At 28.4% G+C, this 26,994-nt stretch overlaps 7 protein-coding genes across 7 annotated transcripts; 5 read left to right on the top strand and 2 right to left on the bottom strand.

The window, feature by feature from the left end:
* Window positions 1-1,742: 1,742 nt before the first annotated feature.
* GO595_002742 (uncharacterized protein) lies at window positions 1,743-2,678 on the top strand (the record flags this gene model as incomplete). Its single annotated transcript, XM_067915685.1, has 1 exon — window positions 1,743-2,678. One exon carries the CDS (start codon window positions 1,743-1,745, stop codon window positions 2,676-2,678), a length of 936 nt encoding a protein of 311 aa, XP_067776543.1.
* A 413-nt stretch (window positions 2,679-3,091) lies between these two features.
* On the top strand, window positions 3,092-6,528 carry GO595_002741 (vacuolar protein sorting protein DigA; the record flags this gene model as incomplete). The annotated part of the gene is made up of 2 exons (XM_067915684.1): window positions 3,092-4,234; window positions 5,041-6,528. The coding sequence occupies 2 exons, from the start codon at window positions 3,092-3,094 to the stop codon at window positions 6,526-6,528; spliced, it is 2,631 nt and encodes an 876-aa protein (XP_067776542.1).
* Window positions 6,529-10,202: 3,674 nt separating this feature from the next.
* On the bottom strand, window positions 10,203-10,787 carry GO595_002740 (DNA-directed RNA polymerase II subunit rpb7; the record flags this gene model as incomplete). Its single annotated transcript, XM_067915683.1, has 1 exon — window positions 10,203-10,787. The coding sequence occupies one exon, from the start codon at window positions 10,785-10,787 to the stop codon at window positions 10,203-10,205; it is 585 nt and encodes a 194-aa protein (XP_067776541.1).
* A 328-nt stretch (window positions 10,788-11,115) lies between these two features.
* Window positions 11,116-12,093, bottom strand: GO595_002739 (uncharacterized protein; the record flags this gene model as incomplete). The annotated part of the gene is made up of 1 exon (XM_067915682.1): window positions 11,116-12,093. One exon carries the CDS (start codon window positions 12,091-12,093, stop codon window positions 11,116-11,118), a length of 978 nt encoding a protein of 325 aa, XP_067776540.1.
* A 5,334-nt stretch (window positions 12,094-17,427) lies between these two features.
* On the top strand, window positions 17,428-18,576 carry GO595_002738 (leucine-rich repeat domain-containing protein; the record flags this gene model as incomplete). Its single annotated transcript, XM_067915681.1, has 1 exon — window positions 17,428-18,576. One exon carries the CDS (start codon window positions 17,428-17,430, stop codon window positions 18,574-18,576), a length of 1,149 nt encoding a protein of 382 aa, XP_067776539.1.
* A 518-nt stretch (window positions 18,577-19,094) lies between these two features.
* GO595_002737 (Phosphatidylinositol transfer protein) lies at window positions 19,095-19,943 on the top strand (the record flags this gene model as incomplete). The annotated part of the gene is made up of 1 exon (XM_067915680.1): window positions 19,095-19,943. The coding sequence occupies one exon, from the start codon at window positions 19,095-19,097 to the stop codon at window positions 19,941-19,943; it is 849 nt and encodes a 282-aa protein (XP_067776538.1).
* An 829-nt stretch (window positions 19,944-20,772) lies between these two features.
* GO595_002736 (small GTP-binding protein) lies at window positions 20,773-21,354 on the top strand (the record flags this gene model as incomplete). Its single annotated transcript, XM_067915679.1, has 1 exon — window positions 20,773-21,354. The coding sequence occupies one exon, from the start codon at window positions 20,773-20,775 to the stop codon at window positions 21,352-21,354; it is 582 nt and encodes a 193-aa protein (XP_067776537.1).
* Between the last annotated feature and the right edge of the window lie 5,640 nt (window positions 21,355-26,994).

Below are 26,994 nucleotides of genomic sequence, written 5' to 3'. Positions count from 1 at the left end.
TCATTAATATAAGAAGAATTTGTAAAGATTGTTGTAGTGCCGATATCCAAAAATGCATTTCTTCCAACCTTTGGTTCAATATTTCCAAAATAATAAATACACTTCAGTGAAGAACATTGATGAAAAGCATAATCATCTATGAATAGATTTGATCTCCCAATGCAGAGTGTTTTTAAATTATTACACCCTTGAAAAGCATACATAGAGATTTTATTTACAGAATTTGGAATTAATATTTCTAACAAATTAATACACCCTTTAAAAGTATAATAATCTATTATACTTAGCTTTTGATTCATTTGAATATTTTTAATGAAGCAACAGTCAAGAAATGAACTTAAAATTTAAGTTTAATGTTTTCTGGAAAAGTATAATTTTCTATTAATTTTCCTTCAGGAATACGAATAATTTTTGTAATTTTTTTATTATAAAGAATTCCATCATTTTCATAATTTGAAAAAAATTGATTAGACTTACTTACATTAATACAAACTAAAGATTTACAATGATCAAATACTCCATCATCAATTAACGATACTGTATCACTTATGGTAAATACTTTCAAGTATGTACAGTTTTTAAATGCACCCATAAAAATTTCTTTAATTGAACGAGGAATTTCTATTTTTGTTAGATGTGTACAATCTGCAAAAGTATGAGCTTGTATTTTATCCAGACCATCACTTAGTGTAACTGATATTAAGAAGGAACATCCCATAAAAGATCCCATATTTAATATATTTACTGAATTTGGTATAAAAATTTTAGTAAGAGATATGCAAGCTTGGAATGCAAAGTCACCAATTTTCTTTAGTCCTATATTTAATTTTATGTTTGCTAATCTATAACAAGAACCAAATGCATGATCATCAATTACCTTTGTTGAATTAGAAAAGGTAATATTTACCAATGAAACGCAAAATTGAAAAGCATATATTCCTATATATGTAATATTGTTTCCAAAGAATACTGACTTTAAGTTTATGCAATCTTTGAAGGCATAATGTTCAATTCTTCTTACAGAGTGCCAAAATATAACATTTGTCAATGAAAGTAATGTGTTAAATGCATTTGGTCCAATTATGTAGACTCCATCCCAAAATATTATACTAGAAGGTCTCAAACCTCTATAATTTCTATGAAGAATGATTTCAATATTAGAAAAATTAATTTCAAAACTCTGTGAATGAATCATCATTGAAAAAAATATTGTAAAATATGTAATTAACATGTGCATGTAAAACATTAATTATTAATGAAAAAAAAATCATATCTCTTTAAACTCAATCTATAATTTATGAAAAACATTCTTCAAAAGTAGATACATAAAAATTTTAATCGAAGATTTTCCATTTTTTTTAACTAATGAATGAAATTATTCTCCAAAATTATGTTTAATAATTATCTTTTCATATAAATAAAAATTTGATATATTTAACATATATTAATTCATGAGTTATAATGTAAATATTTCATCATAAAAGACAAAGAAAGCTTTTAAAATGTGTCATCTTGGAGATTTCTTCCGAATGAATATAAGATTATGAAGAGGTAAAGAAAATATAAAAATTTTATCCAGATTAGTTGTTTCATAAACATTTGAATAAAGTAGAAAATGAACCAGAAACAAATGAATACGATCGTAGTGAACTGAAATTTCCATTTTCGATAGCGTTTTTGACACTCTGAAATTTTCTGGAAGCGGATCAAAATTTTGAATAGAACTTAATCGTTGCTGCAATATGATCTTTCTTGCCTTGTTTTCCACGACCCAAAGTATTTGCAATGTAACAATCGCAGAAGCCCACCTTCACGAAATAAATACATATGTTATGGAAGAAGGCCAAGAAATTTGCATTAATGCGACAAAAATTTTACCCTTGTATGTAATCTTATATGACCTGCCTCAGGAAGCAAATATATTATATTATCAGCAAACAGTTGCAAACTCAACATTAGATTTAAGATATGAAGCTAAGGCTCGTGATTTGCCATATGTTATCAGATCATTAAATCCCAATTCATCTTTTACAATTCAAGCGAAAATCAGTGGTAACTATACAATTGGCGTTATTGCTACCAATTCATGCCCTGATGGAATAGTAATTACTACAAATTTCAATGTTTCATACAAATTTAGCAACAGCCAATGGCAGGAATTCTCGATTGGCCCTGGCTCTAACAAGTGCGTTCTTCTCATGAACATGCACAACACTAAAATTAATGTATCATTATCACTAATTTCAAATGTTGATTTTTTATACTATTATCAATTTTTATCTGAACCAGAAAACTATACCAGCAATAGAAATGTAACTTTTGAGAAGAAAGATCCAAATCATCCTATGCTTTTCATAGTATCTATTTCTCCTCTTCTTCTTGCTGACAGAAGCGCAATCTTCTCAATACAAAGCGAAAACACATCATTTGAATGCCATGAAATGATATATGGCGAATACAGTATCCATAAGCCAATTGTGTTACCAAGTCCCGAAGCAATTATCATATATGATTCACCAGTAACACTTTTAATATGGTTCGGCGTTTCTTCATGCATTGCAACTATTTTACTTGTGTTCTCTTGCATAAGGTATAAGTGGTTGCCTTGTTGTAGGAAGAAAAAGCCTTTGCCTCCAAGCTCATTTGTAGGAAACAGAAATCCAGCTTCTAAGAATTAATTTTGTTTGTGTATAAATCGTTTTGTTATTGATTTTTTTTTTCTTTAATGCAAATATAATTTGAAAAGTAACCAATCATGCAACTATATTCTCATTTACGTAATTTTTTTTATGATGAAAATTTGTTTAATTGCAAAAGAAGAAAAATATTTTAAACGGTCACTATTTTGATTGGCGTTAATTTAGATTATCCGACTGAGCCAACAAGAACATTTAATGACGCATTAAGAGAAGATAATCCAGAATTAATTCAGTTAAAAATTTTTGATCCAAATGATTTAGAAAGATTTATGACTAAAATTTTATTTCGTGGAGAACCTCAATATGTTGCACTAATAAGCGCAGCTATTCACTTTAAAGCTAAAAAATGTTTGTCCATGATTCCAATTAATGAAAGTACATACGGACCAAAAATGGATGGACCATCAGCTGTTGATGTTGCATTTGAAGAAGAATGGAAACCTGGAATTGATTTCATATTCGCAAATAATATCCCTATTGACAAATACGACAAAGATTTTAAAACACCGATCATATCAGTTTTAGACAAAAAGAAGATCAATTTATTCAACAAATTAGTTGACTACTTTGTTTCTAAGAATTTAATGAATGTTCTTAAATCCATTAAATTTACAAATGAAAGATCCATTAATGCTTTATATTATTGTGTTCTTGAACATAACATTGAAATGATTGAAGCATGTCAATATGCATACGTGATGGGTCTTATTGATGACAATGATGTTTTAGAATCTGAGAAAAAATGGGTTGAATTATATAAAAATGAAAAAAAGCCACTTTTTCTCCAAACGCTAAACCATCTTGAGTCTATTACAGCTGCACGTGAATGCTTCACGCCTGATGTTCCACTTTCACAATTTGCAGGCATCCCCACGCGTTATTCACTTCCATTTGACATTTCATTTCACGAAACCGCCGATTTTGTAAACTATTTAATGTTCAAGGACATCAAACCTCCAAATTCACTTATTGCTTTTCCTGACGACAATATATTATATCAACTCCCTGCATCATTATTAGAATCAGATGATTGTTTTGTATTTGTCAATTATTTTGATTTGAAGCAATATTTTCGGCAGATAATTAATGGATATTTTTCAGAATCACTATATTTAACGCCAATTAATACCAAAAAAGATTATCAAGTCTGGTATTATTTTGGTGTTCTTTTAGGTAATCTTTCATTAACAGGGTCACATTTTAAATTACCATTACCACTTCATCCATTAATATATGCGTCATTAACATGTTCCAATGTTACTGATACATTTAATGATATATCAGATGATCTTATAGAGGAATATTTACTTGCATCTAATCCCAAACAAATCACTCGAATTCGTACTAAGGCATATAACGCATTAGAAAAAGGACAATTTAACGAATCGTTAATGTCAAATGACCTTCAATCTGCATGGAAACAAGTATACGATGAATACATAGATATTCTCGAGAAGATAAATCAAGGATTTTATGATTATGCAAAACATAAAGAGCCGAAACTTAAAGATTTTACTTCGTTTAGTATCCAATCCGTAATATTTTGGTTTGAAGGTCTAACATATACTAATGAATTATTAAAGCAAACATTCGAAAATTCGAAGTTCCAATTTCGTGTATTTAATCTTAACATGAAATTCGAAGAGTTAAATGACGCTAGGAAACAATATATTAATTGGAGTAAAAATAACACAGAATTATTCGTGGAAGTAATAACAATGATCGCAAGCCAAAGATTCTTCAACCCTTTGTTCTTCCAGAATTCGGTAATTTTGTTTTTACCTGAAAACGATGAAACTTTCGCTCCAAAATTTATATATGATACAAATCAATTGGCGTTGCCTGCAATGTTTAATAAAGATGAAGAATTGAACAATGAAAAAATAGGAAAATTAATGAAGGAATGTATAGAAAGAAGAAATTTTGTGACAAATATATGTTTAAAGGATTTCTTACCTTCTTTTACGAGATTAGTTAAAATATATTCTGATGAAGAAGTTGAAGAATTCTATTAAAAAATTAATGTAAAGTAATCAAAAGTGCGTATCGTACATTGAAATTTTTTGTTGTGTTAGATAAAAGAATAAAATATATATTTAATAACATTTTTGGTATTTTGATTATAAAAAAGAAGAATTTAAGATAAACTAAAGCCGTTCTAAAATTAAATCTTTGGGTTACTCTAAAGAAACACAGTTTTAAAAATAAAAGAAATGTATGGTTTATGAAAAGTGATTTACACCACTTTTTGTATTTGTCAGATCAATAGAGCGGAATGACCCTTTTTGTTCAAGAACCCCTATTAAGGAATCAAGCTGTTAAAACTTTACTAACACCAAAGGCTGTGAAAGCTATACAAGCAGGAGAATATGATACAGCTGCAGAAACTTTTCTTATGCAAAATTTACCTTTTAAGCATGTAATGAAAATCATAGCTAACTGCCCACGTATGCTTATGGCTTATTTATATAAACGAGCTGCTGTTTTAGGTGCGAGTAATAGTTCTCAACAAATTGTTTGTCATCTTTTTCTTCAAGTAGCTATATTCGAACTTTGCAAAATGGATACAAAAGAAAAGCGAAAAGAGGTTGAACGTATCAAACAATTTATTACTGAATACAAACAATATCTTAATCAAAAAATTATAATGAAGTATGTTTTTCAATCCAGCGAACTTTCCTTACTTCAAGCTGCTTGCCTTGCCTTTGGCGATTATAAAACTCTTGTATCATATCTTTTTCTTGTCCAAGATTATGGTACAGTCCAAAATTACATCCTTAATGTTGGTGATATTATGCAACGCCAAGCTTATATGCGTTTCAACAGGCGCGATACCATGAAATTCACCGAATCACTTGATTCTGACAAACCCGGCATGTCCGCAATATTTGATACATTTGTTGAATTATCACTTACAATCAAAGACATTCAACAACAACTCCAAGGCAATGTTCTATTTATCTTTAACTCATATTTTGACATGGGCTTATTTACAGAGCCTCATCACATTCTTTTATATTTCATTATCTTAGCCATTATGAACCAAGAATCCTTAATCGTTAAACTCTTTGAGAAACCCGAATTCAAAATCCTCGACAAAGATTACTTTGTCGCCTTTTTAATCCGACGTAATATGTATGCACTAGCAGCGAAAGTATTTGCGCGATGTCATAAGCGTCATAACTTAGCTATTAACTATGGCGTTAGAGACTCAATGGCCACCACAATTGGGCTATTACAAGGGCCGCTAAGCACAGCCAAAGATTCCAAGCAATGCTGGCTCCAAGCGATGCGCCTTTTAGGTGATAGAGAGAAAGCTCCGCCCGACACCAAATTCGATAAACTTATTGAAGCTGCTTATCATTCTAAGAAGTTAACTCTCGACGACATGCTTCCTGTTATCCCACCTGATATGGAACTCAGCAATTTGCAATTAATTATCGCAGATTCGGTGCAGCAATCTTCTTCTGATATTAAGGAGAGTGACGAGATGAGGGCGAAGATAGAAATAAGAGCTGACGAACAAAGAGCGCTCGTGTCAACGCCAAACTTAAGCCCAATGACTATTGACCCTTCGCAAGCACTCTGTTACATATGCGGAAGGCCAGCGTGCGATTCGCAATTCGAGGCTTTCCCGTGCGGACATTTGGTGCATACAAGCTGCTACTTGTTGTCAATAGGATGCGCACAAGATGATAAAGAACAAATAAGTAAGCTGAAGGAGTCTTGCCCAGCATGCGGTACGGCGTCGTTGGTGATATTGGATAAGCCATTTGTGTCGTATGAAAATGATAAGGAAGAAATCGAAAAATGGTTAGTGCCTGAGTAAAGAATTTAAATATTTAAGAATTAGTTGTGTCGAATGGTTAACATCTTGTGTACATCCGATTGATGTTTGCATATGTTTTTGAGTCGTTAAATATTAATGTTAAGTGAAGTGATTTGCACTTAAATGGCATTCAAATATTACAGTTATTTCAGTGAAGTAAACTATACATTTTTTCAAAGTGAGGCTGATTAAAAGAAAATCAAAAAGTTCTACTAAACGGTCTATAAAAACTGTTTTTGATTATTGAAAAAGTTACTGGTTTAAAAAAAAAATAAATAAATGAAAAAAATTAAAACAATATCAGCTCTTGGTTACTCCTCAAAAAAGTGGGCACAAACCCTCATGCTACTCGATGAAATAATTTTTAATTTAAGCGAAGATAATATTATCGAATCTGTTGAAGCAACAATAAATCTTTTTTATAGTGATATTTCATTATGTTTCAATATTGTAATTGTAAGGTTAATTTATTTATCATTTATTTCACAAATGAAAGATTTTAATATATACATTAATTATATTAAAAAAATTGAAACAAAAGAAAATGAATTAAATAAAATTAATGATAATTTAGTTGATATATTTTCGCATTATCTTCTTGGCCTAGACACTCAAGAATCTTATTTTCTTCTTGAGAAAATGATAGAATTAGATATGTTATCAACAAATTTTATATTGAATAAAAAAACTAATTATTTCTCACATTATATCTTTCCAAAAATTAAAGATATATCAATAGATCTTCCATTTGGAACATATTTTACAAAAAATTTCGAAAAACTTGTAAAAGACAATTGGAAACTTCATAAGAGATATGTTAAAGAAGGAGTTAATCCAAATGATCTTGCAAAAATAATTCGAAATGATGAAATAGAAAAACTTCAAGAAATATCATCCCGAGAATATTTTGATTTTAATCAAAAAATTACACCATCACTTTATGAAAAATGTTCATTTATTAATACAGAAAATGTTACGTTAATTGATTATGCAGCATTTTTTTCTGCTATTAAATGTTTTAAATATTTGCTTATGAATGGTGCAAAAGTAAATAATACAGGTAAATATGCAATTGCTGGTGGAAACATTGAAATAATTCACCTATGTGAACAAAATCGTTCATCATTTGAAGGCGCATATGAAGCAGCGATTAAATTCCATAAAAATGATATCTTCAAATATATCTACGAAAATGAAATTGTTAAGTATTCATTCGAAAAGATTATTAATTTACTTTTGTTTCCAACCAATGAATTCATAAATATTGATTTAATAAACTTTTTTCTAGCAAACAAAGAAATTGATGTTAATTATAAAAATGATCAAATTTTATTTTCCAATTATATTTGTATAATTTGATATTCCAAAACATTTTTTGGATTTTAATTAAATTATTTAAGGCAATACTTATTTATGCATCTGAATATGGATATATAGAATTAGTTATATTACTTCTTGAACAAGAAGGAATTGACATCAATATTAAAGATAGTTATTTTATATATTTAAAATTTAATGAAAAAATTTAGAATTTGTATAAAATAATTGGAAATTAATCATGTTACTTGATACAGCACTTATGAAAGCATCTAAAAACAATCATATAGAAATAGTAAAATTACTTCTTGTTCAAGAAGGAATTGACATAAATACTAAAGATGTCTGGTTGTTTTATTTTATATCTTTTTAATTAAAAATGGATTTCAATTTAATATTTGGAAATACATCATTAATATTAGCATCTGAAAATAATCACACTAAAATTGTTAAATTATTTCTTGAACAAGGAATTAATATTAATACTAAGGGTGTTGATTTTTTTGATTTATTATTTTTAGTAATTATTTCTGATTTCAAAATAACATTTGGAATTCATTCATAATATTTAAAACAGCACTTATTATTGCGTCTGAAAAAGGTAATACAGAAACAGTTAAATTACTTCTTGAACAAGAAGGAATTGATATTAATGCTGTAGATATTTATTCGTTTTATTTATTATTTGTTTAACTAATTTTTAATTTGATGATTTTATTTGGTAATTATTCATATAATTTGATACAGCACTTATGAAAGCATCTAGAAATAATTGTATAAAAATTGTTAAATTACTTCTTGAACAAGAAGGAATTGATATATACATTAAAAATAACTAATTATTAGTTTTAAAATCTGATTTAATAATTTGAAATTTCAAAATAAATTTTGGAAATATTTTAAATTATTTAGAACAGCATTAATTTATGCTTGTGTATTTAATCATATAAAAATTGTTAAATTACTTACAAAGCAAGAAGGAATTGGTGTAAATGCTGAAAATGTTTATTTTCTTTATTTAATAATTTAAAAAATTTGATATTTCAAAATAATATTTAAAAATTATTTATATTGTTTGGTGTATGTCTTATCTATGCAATTAGTTATGAAAACACAAAAATAATACAACTAATTCTCGAACAAAAGGGATTTGATATTAATGCTAAAGATGTATATTTATTATATTTATTATTCGTAGTAATAATTTGATAATTCACAAAAATTTTTGGAGGAAAATCATATTATTTTATACATTACTTATGGCTGCTTCTGAAAAAGGTTACTTGAAAATAATCAATTTACTTCTCGAAAAAGAAGAATTGGATATTAATGTTGCAAATATTTTTTTCTTTTGATTAATGTTTCTTGGAATAATTTAATATATTTAAATGAAATTTGGAAATTATCAAAATTATTTCAAACAGCACTCATTTTGGCAACTCTTTATAATCAAACAGAAATTGTTAAATTACTTCTTAGACAAAAAGGCATTGATATTAATGCAAGAGATGCTTATTCGTTTTATATAAATTTTATTTTAATAATTTGATATTTCAAAATAATATTTGGAAATTATTTAAATTATTTTATACCGCACTTCTGTGGGCATCTTGGAATGGTCATACAGAAATAGTTCAATTACTTCTTGAACAAGAAGGAATTGATATTAATGCTAAAAATATTTATTTGTTTTATTTAAGTTTTATTTTAACATTTTGATGTTTCAAAATAATATTTGGAATTTATTTAAATCATTTTTTACAGCACTTATGTTAGCATCTTTTAATGGGCATATAGATATAGTCAAATTACTACTTGAACAAGAAGGAATAGATATTAATGCAAAAAATATGAATTTATTTTATACAATATTTATTACAATGTACTCAGATTTCAAAATATTGTTTGGTAATTATTTAAATTATTTAAAACAGCATTTATGCTCGCATCCGAAAATGGTAAAAGAGAAATAGTTAAATTAGATATTTGGGAACAATTCTCTTATGGGAAAATATTTTTATTCTAGAGCATATCTTATATATCAATAAAAGCAAAAATTAGTAAAAACTTTTTATATTCCAAAACACGAATATTAACTTAGATATTTAAATTGAAACAATTAATGTATATAAAAACGAAAATTTTTTTACTGTATGCTCAAGCATTGTTCTGATATTTTATAAAGAAGGTAAAGCTTCCTTGAAATTGTAACGAGTGAGGGTTTGTGAGTAACTTTCTGCATGCTTTTAAAGATTTTTTTAATGATAAAATTTATCAAAATTATAATTTTTTCTTATGAATTTTTTACTATAAATTATTATTTGGAAAATTAAACTCTACTCGTTATATTATTTTTATTATCCAATAAAACCTAAATACTCATCATCTATTGTAGCTGTTGCTGTTAATTTAGTTAAATCTGTATGAGGTTTTGCATTGATAATCTTTACTCTGATCTTTGTGCCTCTTTGAAGTACATAGTTTTTACGTTGGTCGTTTGTGGTAAGTTGTTTTACCTTCCCTTGATTCCCTAAAATTGCTGTAGCTCCAACAATTGGAACAAACGATGAATTTTCCCAACTAAACTGATACCATTCTGGCATGCATTTGTTGGCAATAAACAAACTTAAAGGACCAGCTTCAGCATATATACCAAGATTTTTTACTTCGGTAATAACAGCATCGATAACTTGTCCTTTTCTCGGATGAAAAACAATCGCACTGTATTTAACATTGAAGATTGCAAATCCAGTCCTAAATGAAATAAAGCCTGCATCAAAGGAAATTATTTTTTGAACATGAAGAATAATACCATCGTTTGGTGTAACGAGCCCCTCAACACATTTACGAAGCTCTCTACCAAGGGTACTAGTTTCAATGTCCCTTGAAAGATTTGTTGGATGAATCCGTACTTTCTGTGAGAGTTCGATTTCCCAAAACATAATGCCACTTTTCAAAATGGTCAAGGCAGCCGTTTACTTTTCCAAAATTCCTGGTTATCAGACTTCATATTCATAAAAACAACAGAGGTACTATGGCCGAGTGGTCTAAGGCGATGGATTCAAGTCCCATTACCGAGAGGTGCGTGGGTTCGAACCCCACTGGTACCATTTTTTAATATTTTTTTGAGCTCAAAGTTGAAACAGATTTGTTCGTACTAACAAAAAATAACTATCACAACAAGCTAAAAATTTTTTAAGCCCGCAATATTGTATTGAGTTATTCTAATTAATTATTTATTAAATCAATAGATTCTGTAATGAAAATCCCTTAAAGTTTTAAGAACTCTTCAGAACTAATAACGAACTTAACACTATCATTTTCTTCAGACCTTTCATCAAGAAGTTCCATTTTTACCGGTCTTTCCTTCAGTGGTGAAATTGTCATTACAATTTCATTTGCCATCCACATCTGAGATACTGATGTTGTAATCATAGAAAGTGAAGGAGATATTTGTGGTGTTTTCTTTGTTGGCACTGTAGTTGGAGAAGTTTCAGCTTTATCCATTACATTTGAATACATTTCATACTCCGAAGCATATGGGAAAATCTTTGGTGGGTTGCGTTGTGATATCAACCCTCTTAAATCTTTAAGCTTATTACATTTAGTAATAGGGGGCATTTCATAATTTGTATCAATAAGCTTCTCCATTTTTATTTTAACTTTTTCGCATTGAGCAGCTGGGGTTGGGTCAACATCCTTTAATGAAACAATTCCTGGATTAACAGAAGAAACGCAAAGAAGGAAATCAGCTGCCGGTGATAACCGTAAAATTTTTGTGAGAGAAAATTCATAAATTTTGTATACTATTTTCGGTTTGATAAAGTTCTTGAATTTTGAAAGCAAAAGTGTCGAAATTGTGAAAATTGCGTCTTCGAGAGGAGAAGAAGCTGTTGTAAGCATCTTAGAATACATCTTAAATATACATGATGCATCACGTGCTGTTAATGTAAGATATGTTATTTGTTGATAAGTTTTACCAACATTAGTAAATGGAAGATGTTTATATAAAAATGGTGCTGCTACGAAATAAAGAATTGTTGAATCTGTAGCTCGTATTAGATTGCTTAAAGTTTCTTGTGCTTCAAGATCACTTTCAAGTTTATGTAAATATGGGAAAAATGTATAAATGAATACCTTTTGAGTTTCCTTATCTGGTTTATAATATTCCAGAAGAATTTTTACTGCTTTTTCGATACAATTATTTTCGAATATGCTACAATTAATAAATGAAGAAATGTATTTCATAGTCAATTTTTCTGTCTTTATGCTGTGATGGTTATATAAATAATCAAAGCTTTCTCCAACAAATAAAGCTAATTCATTTTCTGTATATAATTCTGATTTATGTGATAAATGATATATAACGGTCTCTATTAACGTGCTTATGAACGACTTTTTCACAGGTTTATTTATATATAATGAATTTAATATGACAAATGATCTATAAGCAGTCTTAACATCACAACAAGATAAAACCCATTTTGTTGCTTCATCGGCCCATTTTTCAATTGCTGTTGGATAATTTTCAGAAATCAATTTTGAAACTTCTGATACAATATCTTCAATTTGAAGTGGACCTGAAGCACCACATTTAGTCCATAAGTAAGTAGAATCAATAGCATCAACAGGGAAAACAGATAAAATTGATTCACAAAGACTTGGCGTTTCTTCTATAAACAAGAACGCATAATGCATAGCTATTGTAAAGTTATTATTTGAAGTTTCTATGAATTCGATGAAGAATTGAGAAATAACTTTAAGTATCCATGAAAGAGAAGAAACTGTTTGTTGTTTTTGAGTTCTCATATAATACCAATGAGCAAAGCTTAAACATTTAGCCAAGAATTTTGAAACTAATGAAGCATCTTTTTCCATGAAATATGCAAAAAGTTTTTCTTTAAGGTTAGCAGATTCTAAACTATAAAGGAATATCAACAGTATGAAATTCTTTTCAGTTGACTTTAATAAAGTCAACCAAATTTCACAAAATATATCGATTTTTTGATTAAATAAATTCTGTGACACTTTTCCTGTATAGTTAAGAAAAGATCCGACGTTAAAAATTCTATACTTTTGGGGTATCCCTTGTATAATCCAATCATGAGTTGGTAAAATTCTAATGTTATAAATCCAAGGGATTAAAGCCAAAATAATTCTTTTAATTGAGTCCTTATTATTACAATTTTCGATTATATTTAATCCAGCTCTTAAAATCAATTCAGTAGCGAATTTGAATGATTTTGATAAATCGAAATCATTTTTCAAATCGATAATTTTTTCGATTTCTTTTTGGTTTTGGAACACCTTTAATCCAACAGCTTTTAATATGAACTTTAACATTTCAGGGTTTTCTTCTCCATAACATATTGCTAATAACAATAAATAACCTATATCAATTTGTTCCACGAAATTATCTTCATGAATTTGCATTATTTCTACTAAAGAATTCAAGAATAAAATCGATTCAGTTCGAGAGCGTTTAAATACATTTTTAATATAATCATTGAATAACAAACGAAAATGATTTTCTAATAATGAATCTAATACAGGGAATCCATTTAAATGGCATTTTATCATTAATTCTAATATATTATCATCTAAATTAAAACTTTCAGTGAATATATTCACTAATCGAACAATTAATATTACTGCGTTTAATGCATAAACTTGAATCTTTTCTAATTCATTTGGTAATTTCGCCCAATGAATTAGAAATTGGAACATAATTTGTCGTGATGAGATTGGCCATATGTCGTCATAAATTGGACATTTTAAGTTATTAAATGGTGTTGATATAATTACACAATAATTCACACAAATTGTTTCGTTTTCTTTTAACATTTTTAATTCTTTTTTATCAATTTCGATTTCGCGTGTAGTGTTTAAATTCTTTTTATAAAAATATGTTTGTAATGATGTAATGAATTGAATATAATTAGGGAATTCATAATCAATTACATATTTTAAACAATTAGGCGAACGAATTATATATGAAAATGTTACCAAAGCTTCAGAATAAAAATCAGAATTAATCGAAAATATGATTGGTAATATTATAGGTATAAAACTTTCATTAACAAATCGAAATGAATATAATAATACTTTTATAAGTTTACTTTTCTTTTTATTAATAATCGAATTAATAATTACTTTAACTTGAGATTTATCAAATTTACTTAAATCGATATTTTCTTCATCATTATCACACATTACTTCTGATATATAAGAATCAATATATATTAAACAAATTGCAGATAATGAATAATTTGGTATTAATTCATATTTCTCGGTAACGTTTTTAAAGAAGTTTCGACAATTAATTAATATTTGGATATAATTATTTTGTATTAATATATTAATTAATTGACTTAAAAATATTAAAAAGACGTCATTATAATTCGAATAACATGCATCTTCAAATGTTATAGATCCTATAGTAGGTGATATTAAAGTAGGTTTTGAAGGTACATGTAACATTATAATTGATTGATTAGAACAATCAGAGATTAAATTAGAATTTGATTTTAATAGAAAATAACATTGACTTTTACCTATAGCACTTAAATATTTAAGGATTTCTAATCCATAATATCGATGACTTGGTTCATCTGATATAAAAGAATAAAATGCAGTACATTCTATTTCTGATACAAGTTCATTTGATAAGTTATTTGTTTTTTGTAATAAGTTTAATAATGTATATAAACAATGTGAATGAAATTCATCAAATACACCAATAGATATATTATTAATACATTCTTTAATATATGTAACCATTAAATTATTATGATGTAATATTACTGATTTAAAGATTATGGCTATTGATCCTGATATTAATGGATCATTATGTGATGATAACTTTAATATTGACGTTGATACAAATGAATCACTAAAATCTTGAATAGTAAATATATAAGGTAATGTTAATATTATTAAATTTAATAATAAATTATTACTTTTCGTTTCATAATTCTTACGTAAAATACTTTTGCGTTTACATTTGAATTTATAATGATTTTGCTTTAAAAAGTTTTCTAATATATAATTCGATTGATCAAAAATTGTTGAATTAGTATTTATTTCATTATTTAAATTTTCTTTTGTTAAATTATTAGCTAAAAACTTCTTAAATTCGGCAGATAAAATTAAGTTCTTTAAATATGTATTAATTTGTTGGATTTTAGCATTATTTAAATGTGAAGTTAATGAGTTTATTAAAAATAAATTATTGTTAATTAATGGTATAATCATTAAAAATGGTATAATTTGTTCATTAGGTTTATTAAACTTAGGCATAATCGAATTAATAAAAAAATCTATATCAAGTGACGCTAAATGTATTAATATGTCTTTAAAAACATTCGGACAAATAGAAAAATTCGCTTTAGGTAAAAATACTTTCGAAAAAATCGATCCAAATGATTCATTATTAATTTGTTGGCCACATGATGATATATATCTTAATTCCTCACATTCACAATCATCATTTTTTACTTTGGAGATATCTCCACGTATTAAATTTAAAAATGATAATGCGGAACGTTCAACTTTTAAATCGTTTCCAACATGTTTAAAAACTCTTCTTTGATAAAAATTCGAAATCTTTTTAACGTTAAATGGAATTCGTGTGAATAATACACTGATTAATTCAATTGCTCCTGATTTAACTGTTTCTGATTTCTTTAATAGTTTCGCAATTGCATAAAATTCTTTTAATATGTTTTCATTACATTTCGCAGTAGATAATAAAATAGATAACCCATTCAGTAAATAATTTGTTATTAATTTATGCTTTCGTGTGTATTGAAATGCTAAAAGAATTTTATCAATGAAACTTTGATTAAATGAAACGTTTTTGACAAGATTAAACATGTATTCATAACTAACATCACATGAACATTGTAAAAACCAGACTTCTACATCACTACAATTCATACTTGGGATTTCTTTGAATACGTTAGACCATTTGTCAATTAGAAGATGTCGTAATTGTTCAAATCGATCTTTCTCATATGTACATAATTTAAATCCGCATGAAAGAATGCTGTCAATGGCTTGGGATTGAGAGTAATCTTTGAAAATACTGTGAATAATGTCGGTTATGATAATTAATGTGATGTATCTTAAAAATTGAAAATGATGAATGTCTGTATTCTTAAAAGAAAGAAGGGTAATGGTAATGATAGTGGGGGGAGATCCAACTGTTCGCTTAAATTCATTCTTAAAAAGTGTACATAAATATTCTAAAATGTCTGTAGGATTAGAAGTGGAAAAAGATTTGGCTGATTCAATTACTTTCGGATACATAACAAAAAATTTGGGAAAATTACTGACCATTTCTTGGGTAATAATATCAAGTTGTTCTTCATTAAATTGACCTGAATTAATTTTTGCATCAAGAGGTGAAAAATAACGATTGATGCCACCAGAAAGAGAATTAAGAATCCCTTGGAAAACAGATTGAAAGAGTTTTAGACTTGCTTCTCCCATCTTTTGGTGGTACAGAAATTTGAATGCTTTTAATAATGGCACTTTTAAAAATATTTGGCACAAAAGAGAGAAACATCCAAAAAAGAAAAAGATTCAACAATTATTATTTTATCTATGAAGAATGTATGCTCAACTTAAATATTTAAGCCCATATGTATTATATTAAATTTAATTATCCTTTAAAGAGATTATGAATGTTTCAAAAAAGCACAAGTTGGTAAGCAATCTAAAAAATGAAAAGATATTCTCTTTCTTTTGTAAAACATGGTGCACTATAACAATGATACATTTTCAATTAAAAGTGAATTTTTCAAATTTAAACAATCGTATCTGTATAATGCATATTACCTATATATCACCACACTGTTATTTACATGTTTATGATTGTAGAGGAAATTAAATAAGTTTTCGAATTATTAATAATTATTGGAAAAATAATTAATTTGTTTAAGCATGATAAAAGGTATACTCCGAGTTTATAATGTCTTTATGCATCCAATTATATTTCATTGTAACTTTTGCGAAAATCGTTCATAAAATTTGTTCGAACTGTCAGTTCCGATTGATTTGTTAGGCTTCAGAAATTTGAATTGATCTGTTATTGTTTGTCAAACATACCAATTAAAAAGTTGAACGTTTCGGTTTGTTTTTTGACTTATTTAAATAGTTTACATACCATCGAATCCATTGGTTGTTTCCAATGAAACTTCGACTGTTTCTGAACATTAGATTATTAGAAACACTCGACCTATTTTCCATTAATGGAAGATATGCGAAAGGTCAAAATGAAATTTTACCTATTAAAAATTTTGGAATCAAATTGCGAGAAAAAAAATTATTTACAAAGGAAATGAATATATTAAGTGGGGCATGTCTTCGTTGATTATTTCTTCATCAAACATGGAATTTAATTTTATATATTTTACATCATTAATTTTATCTATTCTTTTTTTATTTAAGTACATAACAAAAAACAAATCATTTTTTGTTATAAGAAATACGTTTCTTCCGATATTTTTTATTTCAACATTATTTTCACATACTTTCGAAATTTTTTATAATGATACATGCACTCTCAGTATTTCAAATATGTCTGACTTTACGCAAGATTATAAATATGTTACTAAGCGTGTCATCATTGATGTTGTTAGTGAAGTTATAGGCCGATCATTTGCAGATTGGCCTCTTCTTTCATATGCTGAAATCAAAAACTCTGTAACACTAATAAGCGGCTTTGCATTTAATAGATGTCCAAGCCTTACAACTGTATACCTTAGTGAAAATATAAATAAAATATCTGATTATGCATTTTCGAATAGTTCTATTATATCGATAACAATTCCTAACTCTGTTTCCATTCTTGGTAACCAATGTTTTAGTCAATGTCAAAAACTTAACACGCTAATTCTTGGCAATGGGATTGAGAGTATTGGGAAATACGCATTTTTCAATTGTACAAGTCTTAAATGCGTATATTATTATGGGGATAGTACACCCACAACAATAGGAAATCCATTCGTATCATGTCCTGTGGATGCTATAATGACTTTAACAACATTTTTGGAAGAATATTTTTATACATTTTATGCAGTCAAAGGATCAATCATTGAAGGGTGTTCCCCTCCTCCAACTCCAAAGTTCACTCAGTCCAATGCATTTACTGAATCAAATACATTTACTAAGTCCAATGCATTTACTGAATCAAATACATTTACTAAGTCCAATACATTCACGAATTCATATACATTCACCAAATCAAATGAATTTTCTGAATCGAGGACATTTACACAATCTTTACCAAGTGGTGCATATTTTACATACTCTTTCCAACTTACTAATACAATATTAGTAACGCATACAATGAGTATATTAAATGCGTCTATTTCATATACACTATTAGCACCACAAAAAACTAGCGAACTTGTCTTTTATGAATATACAGTTATTAGGTATTCTACATATATGGAATTTTATCAAAAATTTATATATATGGAATTGCCTACTGAGGTAATTAATGAAGGCTTATCGCAGCTTGAGGTTGTTGGAATTGTTTGCGGAGCCATTGCTGCTATTGTAATTATTGCTGTATCTGTTGTGTGCACTATAAGAAATAGCAAAAATGCTGAAGAAACAATACAAAAGAATTATGAAAAAAGTTATGAATACACACCAACCGAGGAATTCAGTCCAATCACATTTAATTTGATCAAAGATGAAAAAGATCAATGGCTTTTGTAAATTGTTGAATAAACTTTTTGTAAATTTTTAGGTATTTCTCAAAAAATCAAAAAAAACACACCTACGGGGACTCGAACCCAGAGTCTCCTCCTTAGAAGGGAGGCGCATTATCCATTATGCTATAGGTGTTACTGATTTTCATATAATATAATTAATAATAAGTTATAAAAAATAAATTGGAGAAAATGTACCAATTTAGACACAATTAATTTCTGTATGAATAATTTACATCTTGAAAATATATTATTAAGCAACAAATATATTACATAAATTCTATTAAACAAAACTTGTAAGATATCTTATGTACAAAATGTATAATAATCTATCTTATTTTTGACATGTTCAAGTTTATTTTCATTATGAGGAAAGAAATTTCAGTCTAAATTTAAGTTTCAGTTCGACAATTGTCAATTGAAAAGTTTGACGATAGGATTTTGTTTTCTCTGAACATTTTAATCAAAAAGTTTGTCGCACATTTTTGACAAACCGAAAAAAACAACAGAAATCTTAGCTTTCTAATGAAGATAGTCGAACTTCGAATTATTCTTCCAATTGCACTCGAACAATTCGATGTTGCTGATGATTACATGATTTTACAACGAACCATGGAAGAATCAAGTGGAGGTGAAGGAATTGAATTTGTTTCTCGAGACTTTTACACAACAGAAGATGGTAGGCAGGGAAAGCATGAGCACAAAATTTACCACTATAAGTCTAGAGTTCCTGCTTGGATTCGTTGGGCTGTCCCAACCTCAATAGCAGATTTCCATGAAGAAGCTTATTCAACTCCTCCAACAACACATTTAGACTACATTATTCCATTTTTTGGTGAAAGGTTCCAATTTAGCATTGATTCCAGTGCACACGCTTTCACAAGCATCGAAGATATTGATAATCCAGCTAACTTAAACGAAGAAGAACTTAAAATACGAGAAGTTCGATATCTTGATATCATTGATTCAGCCCCATTACCAAAAGAAGAAAGGAGGCTTGGTGGATTTGTATGCGAAGCAGCAGGAATTCAACAATTACCACCACAAGGGAAAGAACATGATTACAAGTATCCACCAAAGTGGGTAGCCGACTACAAGGGCCCAATGATGTTCATTTGCAAGGTTCTTAAAACTAATGTAAGAATCTGGGGACTCCAAACAAGGGTTGAAAACTACATAGCTAACAGCTTAGTTCCAGGCATACTTCTTGAATCTGCACGTGGAATTGTGTACTGGGCACCAGATTGGGCTGGAATGACACCGGAAGATGTCAAAAAACTAACTGATGAAACTTTCTCAAAAGTAAATAACATGATTGAAGAAGCAGAAAAAGAAAACAATCAAGAAGAAGAGCAAAATGATAAAAAAGAATAATCATTCTTTTTTTTTTGATACAATTTAATCTTGAGTAATTTCATTGATTTGGTTGAAATGTAAATTTTTTCTGGTGCATTGTTAATACTTTTAAATTAAAAATTTTTAAGTCATGATTTTTATCTTGAGATAAAAAATTATATGTAACAACTAGGAGCTGTTTCAGCCGAATATGTAACATGGGAAATGTGTGAAAAATAAGTTTTTTTGTTTGATCTTAACTAAGATCCCAAACTTTTGCCTCACTTTTCGTAAATTACTCAATGTTTCCGGAACCGCTGCGAAAATTTCAATTGCCCAAAATTTTCTGACAGCAGATCATCGTTTTTTTTTTCTGAGAGATTCATTTAATCATTGAAAAAAATTACTGTTGTTCTCTTTTCCTCTTTAAAGATAAATATAAAAAAAAATTGGGATTAAGTGGTTATTAAAAAAAAAAGAAAGCCAAAGATTCGACAAGATATAAAAATAAACAAAGAAAAATCAAGAAAATAAGACATCCTCAACAAGGACCTTAACGTCGTTTTGAAAATCAACTTTTTTTATGTATACTTTGAACGTTTTTTCCCACCCGCCTCTTGCTCAAGTAAAATTAACAATATTATTTATTTTTACAAATTTCAAATGTTCAATGTTTTTTTCTCGATTGAATTGTAAAGGCTGTTCTTTATTATATACCATAACATAAATTCATTGGTCAAATCCGTGTTTAAGGCGGAGGATTGACCATTTGATTCAAACCTTAACCGATCATTCAATTTTTGTTTCGATATGACTTTTTCAGACCTTCGGTTGTACATTCCAATGTCTTTGAAAAAAGAATCACTAAATGAATGAATCCAAGCATAAAGTGGTCTTACTCGGGGACCCTTATGTTGGAAAGACGTCCATAATGCACAGATTAACATGCGATTCTTACATATCGGAATATAACTCTACAATTGGAACAGGATTTGGAAATTGGAAAATTGGATCAACAGTTCTTCAGATATGGGATACAGGCGGGCAAGAAAAATACAAATCTTTGGGTGGAATTTATTACCAAAATTCAGAAGCCGCAATTGTTGTTTGCTCGAAAGAAAATTTATCAAGTCTAAAAAATATAGATTTCTGGGTTCAGAACTATGAAAGCGTTGTTGGGAATGACAGCATGGTTGTCATTGTTGCAAACAAAAAAGACTCGCCAATGACAACAGATTTAGAAGAAGTCGAATTTAAGAGACTTACCAAATGGGCAAAAGAAAGAGGGTTTTCGCTTTACGAAACCTCGGCAAAGACAGGGGAAAATGTTGAAGAGATTTTCAAGATGGTAGCACAAACACTCCAAACCAAGAGGAACTCCCCTAATAAGTTTGTTATTCATCCATCAGTTTTATCACGAAGTGCGGAAAAGTGTGGAAACTGTTGCTAATTTTGTTATTTTTCAAATAGTAATTAAAATCATAGTAAATGTTGGAAACAAAATGTATTTTTGATGAGGCTTTTGGTTGCTTTTATCATAAACTGGCAATAATTATTTGTACTTCTGGTTTCATAGCGCTTCAAGCGAGACATTTTTTGCCTTAAAATGATCGATCTCATTGAAAATATTGAATTAAAAAATTCACAAATTTTGTTTTTTTCAAAAACTATTACATGGAGACAACATCGTCTCTGTTTTTCAAAACTTAAAAAAATTAATGTGGCTAGTAAAATTCGCAGAATGGAAACGCAAAGTCGAAAAAATACAAGTGAGATTTAAAATATTTATTATCAAAATTTATCAATAATATGAAATGATGGTGGAAGATTGACAAACAGTAAATTGTTTGGAAATGGTGTAGACACCGATGCATCATTGTTTAACATTGATATAATTATGGGAACATCTTTCCCAATTGTTTTCCAATGCATGCAGAACCAACTATATATCCCTAACTTTGTTCTCCATGCAGCTCTGTCCGTTTTCAAGTTGAACATTTCACACGTTTTGAGTTGTATCTTTCTCAACATGGGCATCTTGGAAATTTTTTTATCCGAGAACGCTCTTTGCACTGCCTTTAGGTTGTAGCTATATAAGGCAAGCCTCCTTTTTACTATTTCTTTTTCTTTTTCTCCTTGGTTGATCATTAATCCAATTGTATTTTTTGGGTCAACCATACAGATCTCATTACTGTGCATATTAGATTCTAATGACGTTCCATTTTCTTGATTTATCATTTTAAAATGAAATGAGGTTTGATTTGTTTTCTGTCCTTTCTAGAAATCGGTTGGCTGAAGTTCTACAGTGTAAATATATCAAAAACCATTCAAAACAAAGAATCCCCTCAAAATGATTCTGAGAAAACAATAACGTTGTATTTAGAAAAGGTGTGACAGAAAGTTCCCAGAAATGTCTCAAACCGATGAAACGGTTATGTACATTCCTCAATCACATTGATTGAATACTTTATTCATCTTTTTGATACAAATATTTTTCAGGGTTTTTTATAAATTGAAAGACCGTACACTAAAACGATATAAAATCCAATGGTTTATTCTTAGGGGCCTTTGGGTCGAGTCGAAATAAATCATTGAATTATGTGTGTTTTCTTTTAAAAATTGAGTTAAGCTAGGGATGTTGTGTTAATGCTTTGTAATGAGTGTCTTAAAATGAACTTCCAACAAACTACAATTTTTGGTGGCGTATGATTGGAAAAAAAAATTGATATTTTGATAAAATATTTTTCGAGCTGAATATAAAGTGATTTTACCATGTACTCTTCCTTGTTCCAAGGCTATGTCAATGTGCAGTCACTGCAATGCACAAGCAATCCCCTCTTGCTTTATTTGGAATCAGTTTATTATATAATTTTTATAAAATTTCAATTTTTTATTTCAACAACCTTGAAAAAAGAGTTACCACATATGATTAGATAACTTGATCATTTTATTTTTTAGAAAGATTTATTATTCGTTTTAAAACCAGTTCTTTATGAAATTTCTCAATAATCATGTAAAAGTATTCCATATTTTTTTTCCAAATTATTGTTTATTAATGTAGTAGAAATGATGTATTCTCATATATCACTTTCTAATCCAATTTTATCAAACTCCTTGTCCTTGAATAAGAGGTCGGTTTGCAATCACTTGTTGTTCAGTTTGATTATTATTATTATCGTTTTTTCCCCAACAACAACATTTTCTCTTTGGCAGCTCCAAACCATTGAAGGCGTTGTCAATGAAATGTTTTTTATATGAAGCTGGAGCTGATGGCCATAATTTCTGAAATGACTTATTTAGAATTTTTACCAAATCATTTTGAGTGTGCTTGAAATTTTGATTATCTAATTCATCTTGGATATAAATTTCTATACTCTTTTTATAAGGATCCCAAAAATTGCATATACTTTCAGGGTTTATTTTTTGATTTCTATAATCTTTTTCATAATTTTCTTTTGCTTCTTGAATGAGTTCATCAAATATTGCTTCCAGATGCTTTTCCTTTCCGCAATATTGTCGAATACATTTCACAATTTTGTATGCAATTCCAATTATCCCTAATGAACATATTATTTCAATAACCCTTTGGGTTATTCTCACGGCTTCAGTAGCAGAACAGCTCTCTCTAATATTAGAAGATGTATGGTACCATGCAAAATTTGTTGAATCATAACATCTGTTAGTGTTTGATGCATTACCTTCACATGTTTTTGGAACATTTGATAAACATGTAATTTTTAAATTACCAAATGCTTTATTTCCGATAATAATTTTATCGCTAGCGATTTGCTTATCAAATTCAATCTTCGTGAAACCTTCGCATTGGAAAAAGGCATTCGTTCCAATGTGATTAAGATTTTTCGGTAAATTTAAAGTTTCAGTAAATCCGGTACAATAAGCAAAAGTAGAATCGCCAATATGTAAAAGTGAATTTGGTAAAGATAAACCTTTTAGATTATGACAATCAAAAAATGCAAAATCCCCAATCCATTCTAAAGTATTTGGTAAGACTAAATTACCTTTTAATGAGGAACATAAGAAGAATGCATTCTTACCAATTCTTCTCAGTTTTTTAGTATGAAATTCAAGTTGTCCATTAAAACCATTACATTCAGAGAATGCAAATGAACCAATATATTCAACATTATTTCCAATAATTAATGAGCCTGTAAATGATGAACATAAAGCAAAAGCATATTTCTCAATTCTATTAACATTATCAGGAATAACTAATGGACCATTAAATTTACAATATGAAAATGAACAAGCGCCAATTTTTTTAAGTGAATTCGGAAAAACTAAAGAACCTCGTAATGAGCATCCTAAGAATGCATAAGAAGATATATTTTCTAATACATTATTTATTGTAAAATCTAAAATCCCATTTAATCCAATACAATTTGCAAATGCATAATTACCAATTGATGTAAGTTTTTGAGGAATAAAAAGTGATCCTGTAATTTTGCTACAACCTGAAAATGCTTCATCTCCAATTTTAATTAATCTTTTAGGAAGTCTTGATGATAAATCAAATGTGTCCATTTTCCAAAATGCTTCATTACCAATAATTAAATCATTTCCATCTGATTCAGGATCAAGAAATTCAAGTGATATAAAATTAGGACATTGTTCTATAAAATGTGCAGAAATATAAGTTACAGTTTTTGTAATTCGAATATATTTTAATGTTAATGATCCTGAAATTGCATAAGAAGGAATTACTGAAACATTAAAAGTAAAAGTTTGTAAACATGATTCTTGAAATGCATGTGATTCCATACGTAATGAAATGGAACTATCAAATTCTAATAGAGGACATTTATAAAATGCAAAAGATTCAATAACATCAATTTTTGAACCAATAAGTATAATATTTTTGAAAAGTGGACAATTGTTAAATGAATATTTAGAAAAATTGATATCTGAATTATAGAAGTAAATATATTCAAGTGTTTCGACAGAAACAAATGCATCTAAAAGTAAATAATTTGCATTGCTTAAAGAAACTTCTGAAAGTTTAGGACAACCATATGTTGATACCAAAATTTTAGAGTCTCGAAATAATCCGCTAATCGTAAAAGTTTCTAAATTCTTACATTCACTTACCAAAGCGGACGAAATATTCAATAAACTATTAGCTTCAAATGATATAAGATTCTCACATTTTTCAAAAGAACTTTGCAAAATTCTTGTTCCACAAAGGTTTTGTGAAATTTTAACTTTTTTCAAGAACGAACATTTATAAAAGGCATATGATAATATATTTACAAAATTTTTTGCATTAACTTCGAAATGTGTAATATTTGTATGATCAAAACAATTATAGCCAATGGTTAAATTATCATTTGTAAATTTTAAATCACAATTTAATTTTGATTTCTCAAAGGCTGAATATCCAATTTCAAGTGCTGCTGATGTTCCGAAAGATATTGAAGTAATATCTAATTCTTTGAAACACTCATTACCAATTTGTACAAGGGTTTGAGGAAATTTAATATCTCCAACTAATTTTGTATGAAAAAATGCTTGGTCATTAATGATTTGAAGATTTGAATTTTCTGGTAAGATAAATGAATTAATGTTAGTCTCCATAAAAGCACATTTCCCAATTACTTCCAGTGAAGAAGGAAATATTATATTTTTGAGTTTATTACAGTATGCAAAGCAATAATCACCAATGGATTTTAAACCAGATCCTAAATGAAGTGATGTAATCTCTTGTTCTTTGAAAAAATTATTTCCAATTGTTGTAACTGTGTCTGAAATTTTTAGATCACCTGTTAGATTACCAACAAGGTTTTGATTAATTTCTAATCGAGTCACAGCATAATTTTTACCTTCATGTTGAATTGTTGAAGGAATAATTATATTGCCGACAATGTTTTGTAGAATGTTTGTAAGAACAAGATCACCTGACGACTCCTGAAAGCCATATTCAAAAATTCCATCTTCTGTGACAAAAAATTGAGATATTTGAAAACTTTTATAGAATAATAAAACAGAGAAAACAAAGTACATCATTTTGTCAGAGTGGTTGTTCTCTCTTTGTTTGGCATTTTTTGTTTTCAATGCTAATGATAATGAAAAAATTGAGATAGTGAAACTGTTATGTTCTTAAAAAGTTGGATGATTACTCATTGGAGTAATATCATAAAAGTGATCAACTAATGGAGAAAAAACAGAGCGACAAACCTATAATCTCAATTAAAAGGTGAAAACAATGAAAAAATGAAGCTTCTGACAACGCCACAAAAAGTAAAGGATGTTTTATGAAATCATTCGAAGATCAATTTAATTTATGTTTTAATATCGGAGGAAAATCTATTTCACATTATACAAAAATGAGGCGAGCCCAGTGCCTTTGAACTTGTGCCAATAGAAAGTGGCTGGATGAAGCCAAACTGGACTGAAATGTACTTTTTTGAGGGGTGAGTTCACCTCATTCTGTGTAAAAAATAAGTTCTTTTCGATCGGTTTCAATAGAATCATGTTCAAAAAGTGAAATCGATCCTACTGATTTTTTTTTTCCATCAGCTTATGCAATTCTATCAAACTTCTGAACAAATTTAATGGAAGCACGAAGTGTTGAATAATATTTCACAAGTATTTTTTTACAATTGTTAAAAATGAAGTCAAATACAATTTTATCATTAACATGATATTAATTTCAATGTGTTATACCTATGTAAAAACTTTTGGAGGATTTGGTTTGTGTTAGAGGTTGAAACAAAGATATAATTTCATAGTAATCCTATGATCTGATCTGTTCTTCTTCTTTGTTACATTCAATGATTTGCAAATCAATGAGTATGGTATTTTTTAATTAATTAGAAATAGGATTATAGGATCTATCCAATATTTTATAATAATCTTTATAGAGAATTCTAAAGTGGGTGGTACTTGGTTTAAAACTGCCGCCAAAAATTAACGTACGACAATATGGACACAAAAGATATCCAGCAACTTCTTCAAGAAAATCAAAGTTTAAGAGAAGAGGTTGCTTCACTTCAAAAACAATTTGGTAGTGCTGTTTCAATTTCATCTCAAATTGATGGTTTATATAATCAAATAACAGGATTAGAAAATGAAA

The sequence above is a fragment of the Histomonas meleagridis genome, assembly GCF_020186115.1.
Source record: "Histomonas meleagridis strain 2922-C6/04-10x chromosome Unknown contig_20, whole genome shotgun sequence".
In the NCBI taxonomy this organism is placed as follows: domain Eukaryota; phylum Parabasalia; order Tritrichomonadida; family Dientamoebidae; genus Histomonas; species Histomonas meleagridis.
Note: the sequence above shows the minus strand (reverse complement) of the source record. Positions and strands in the feature narration are given on the sequence as shown.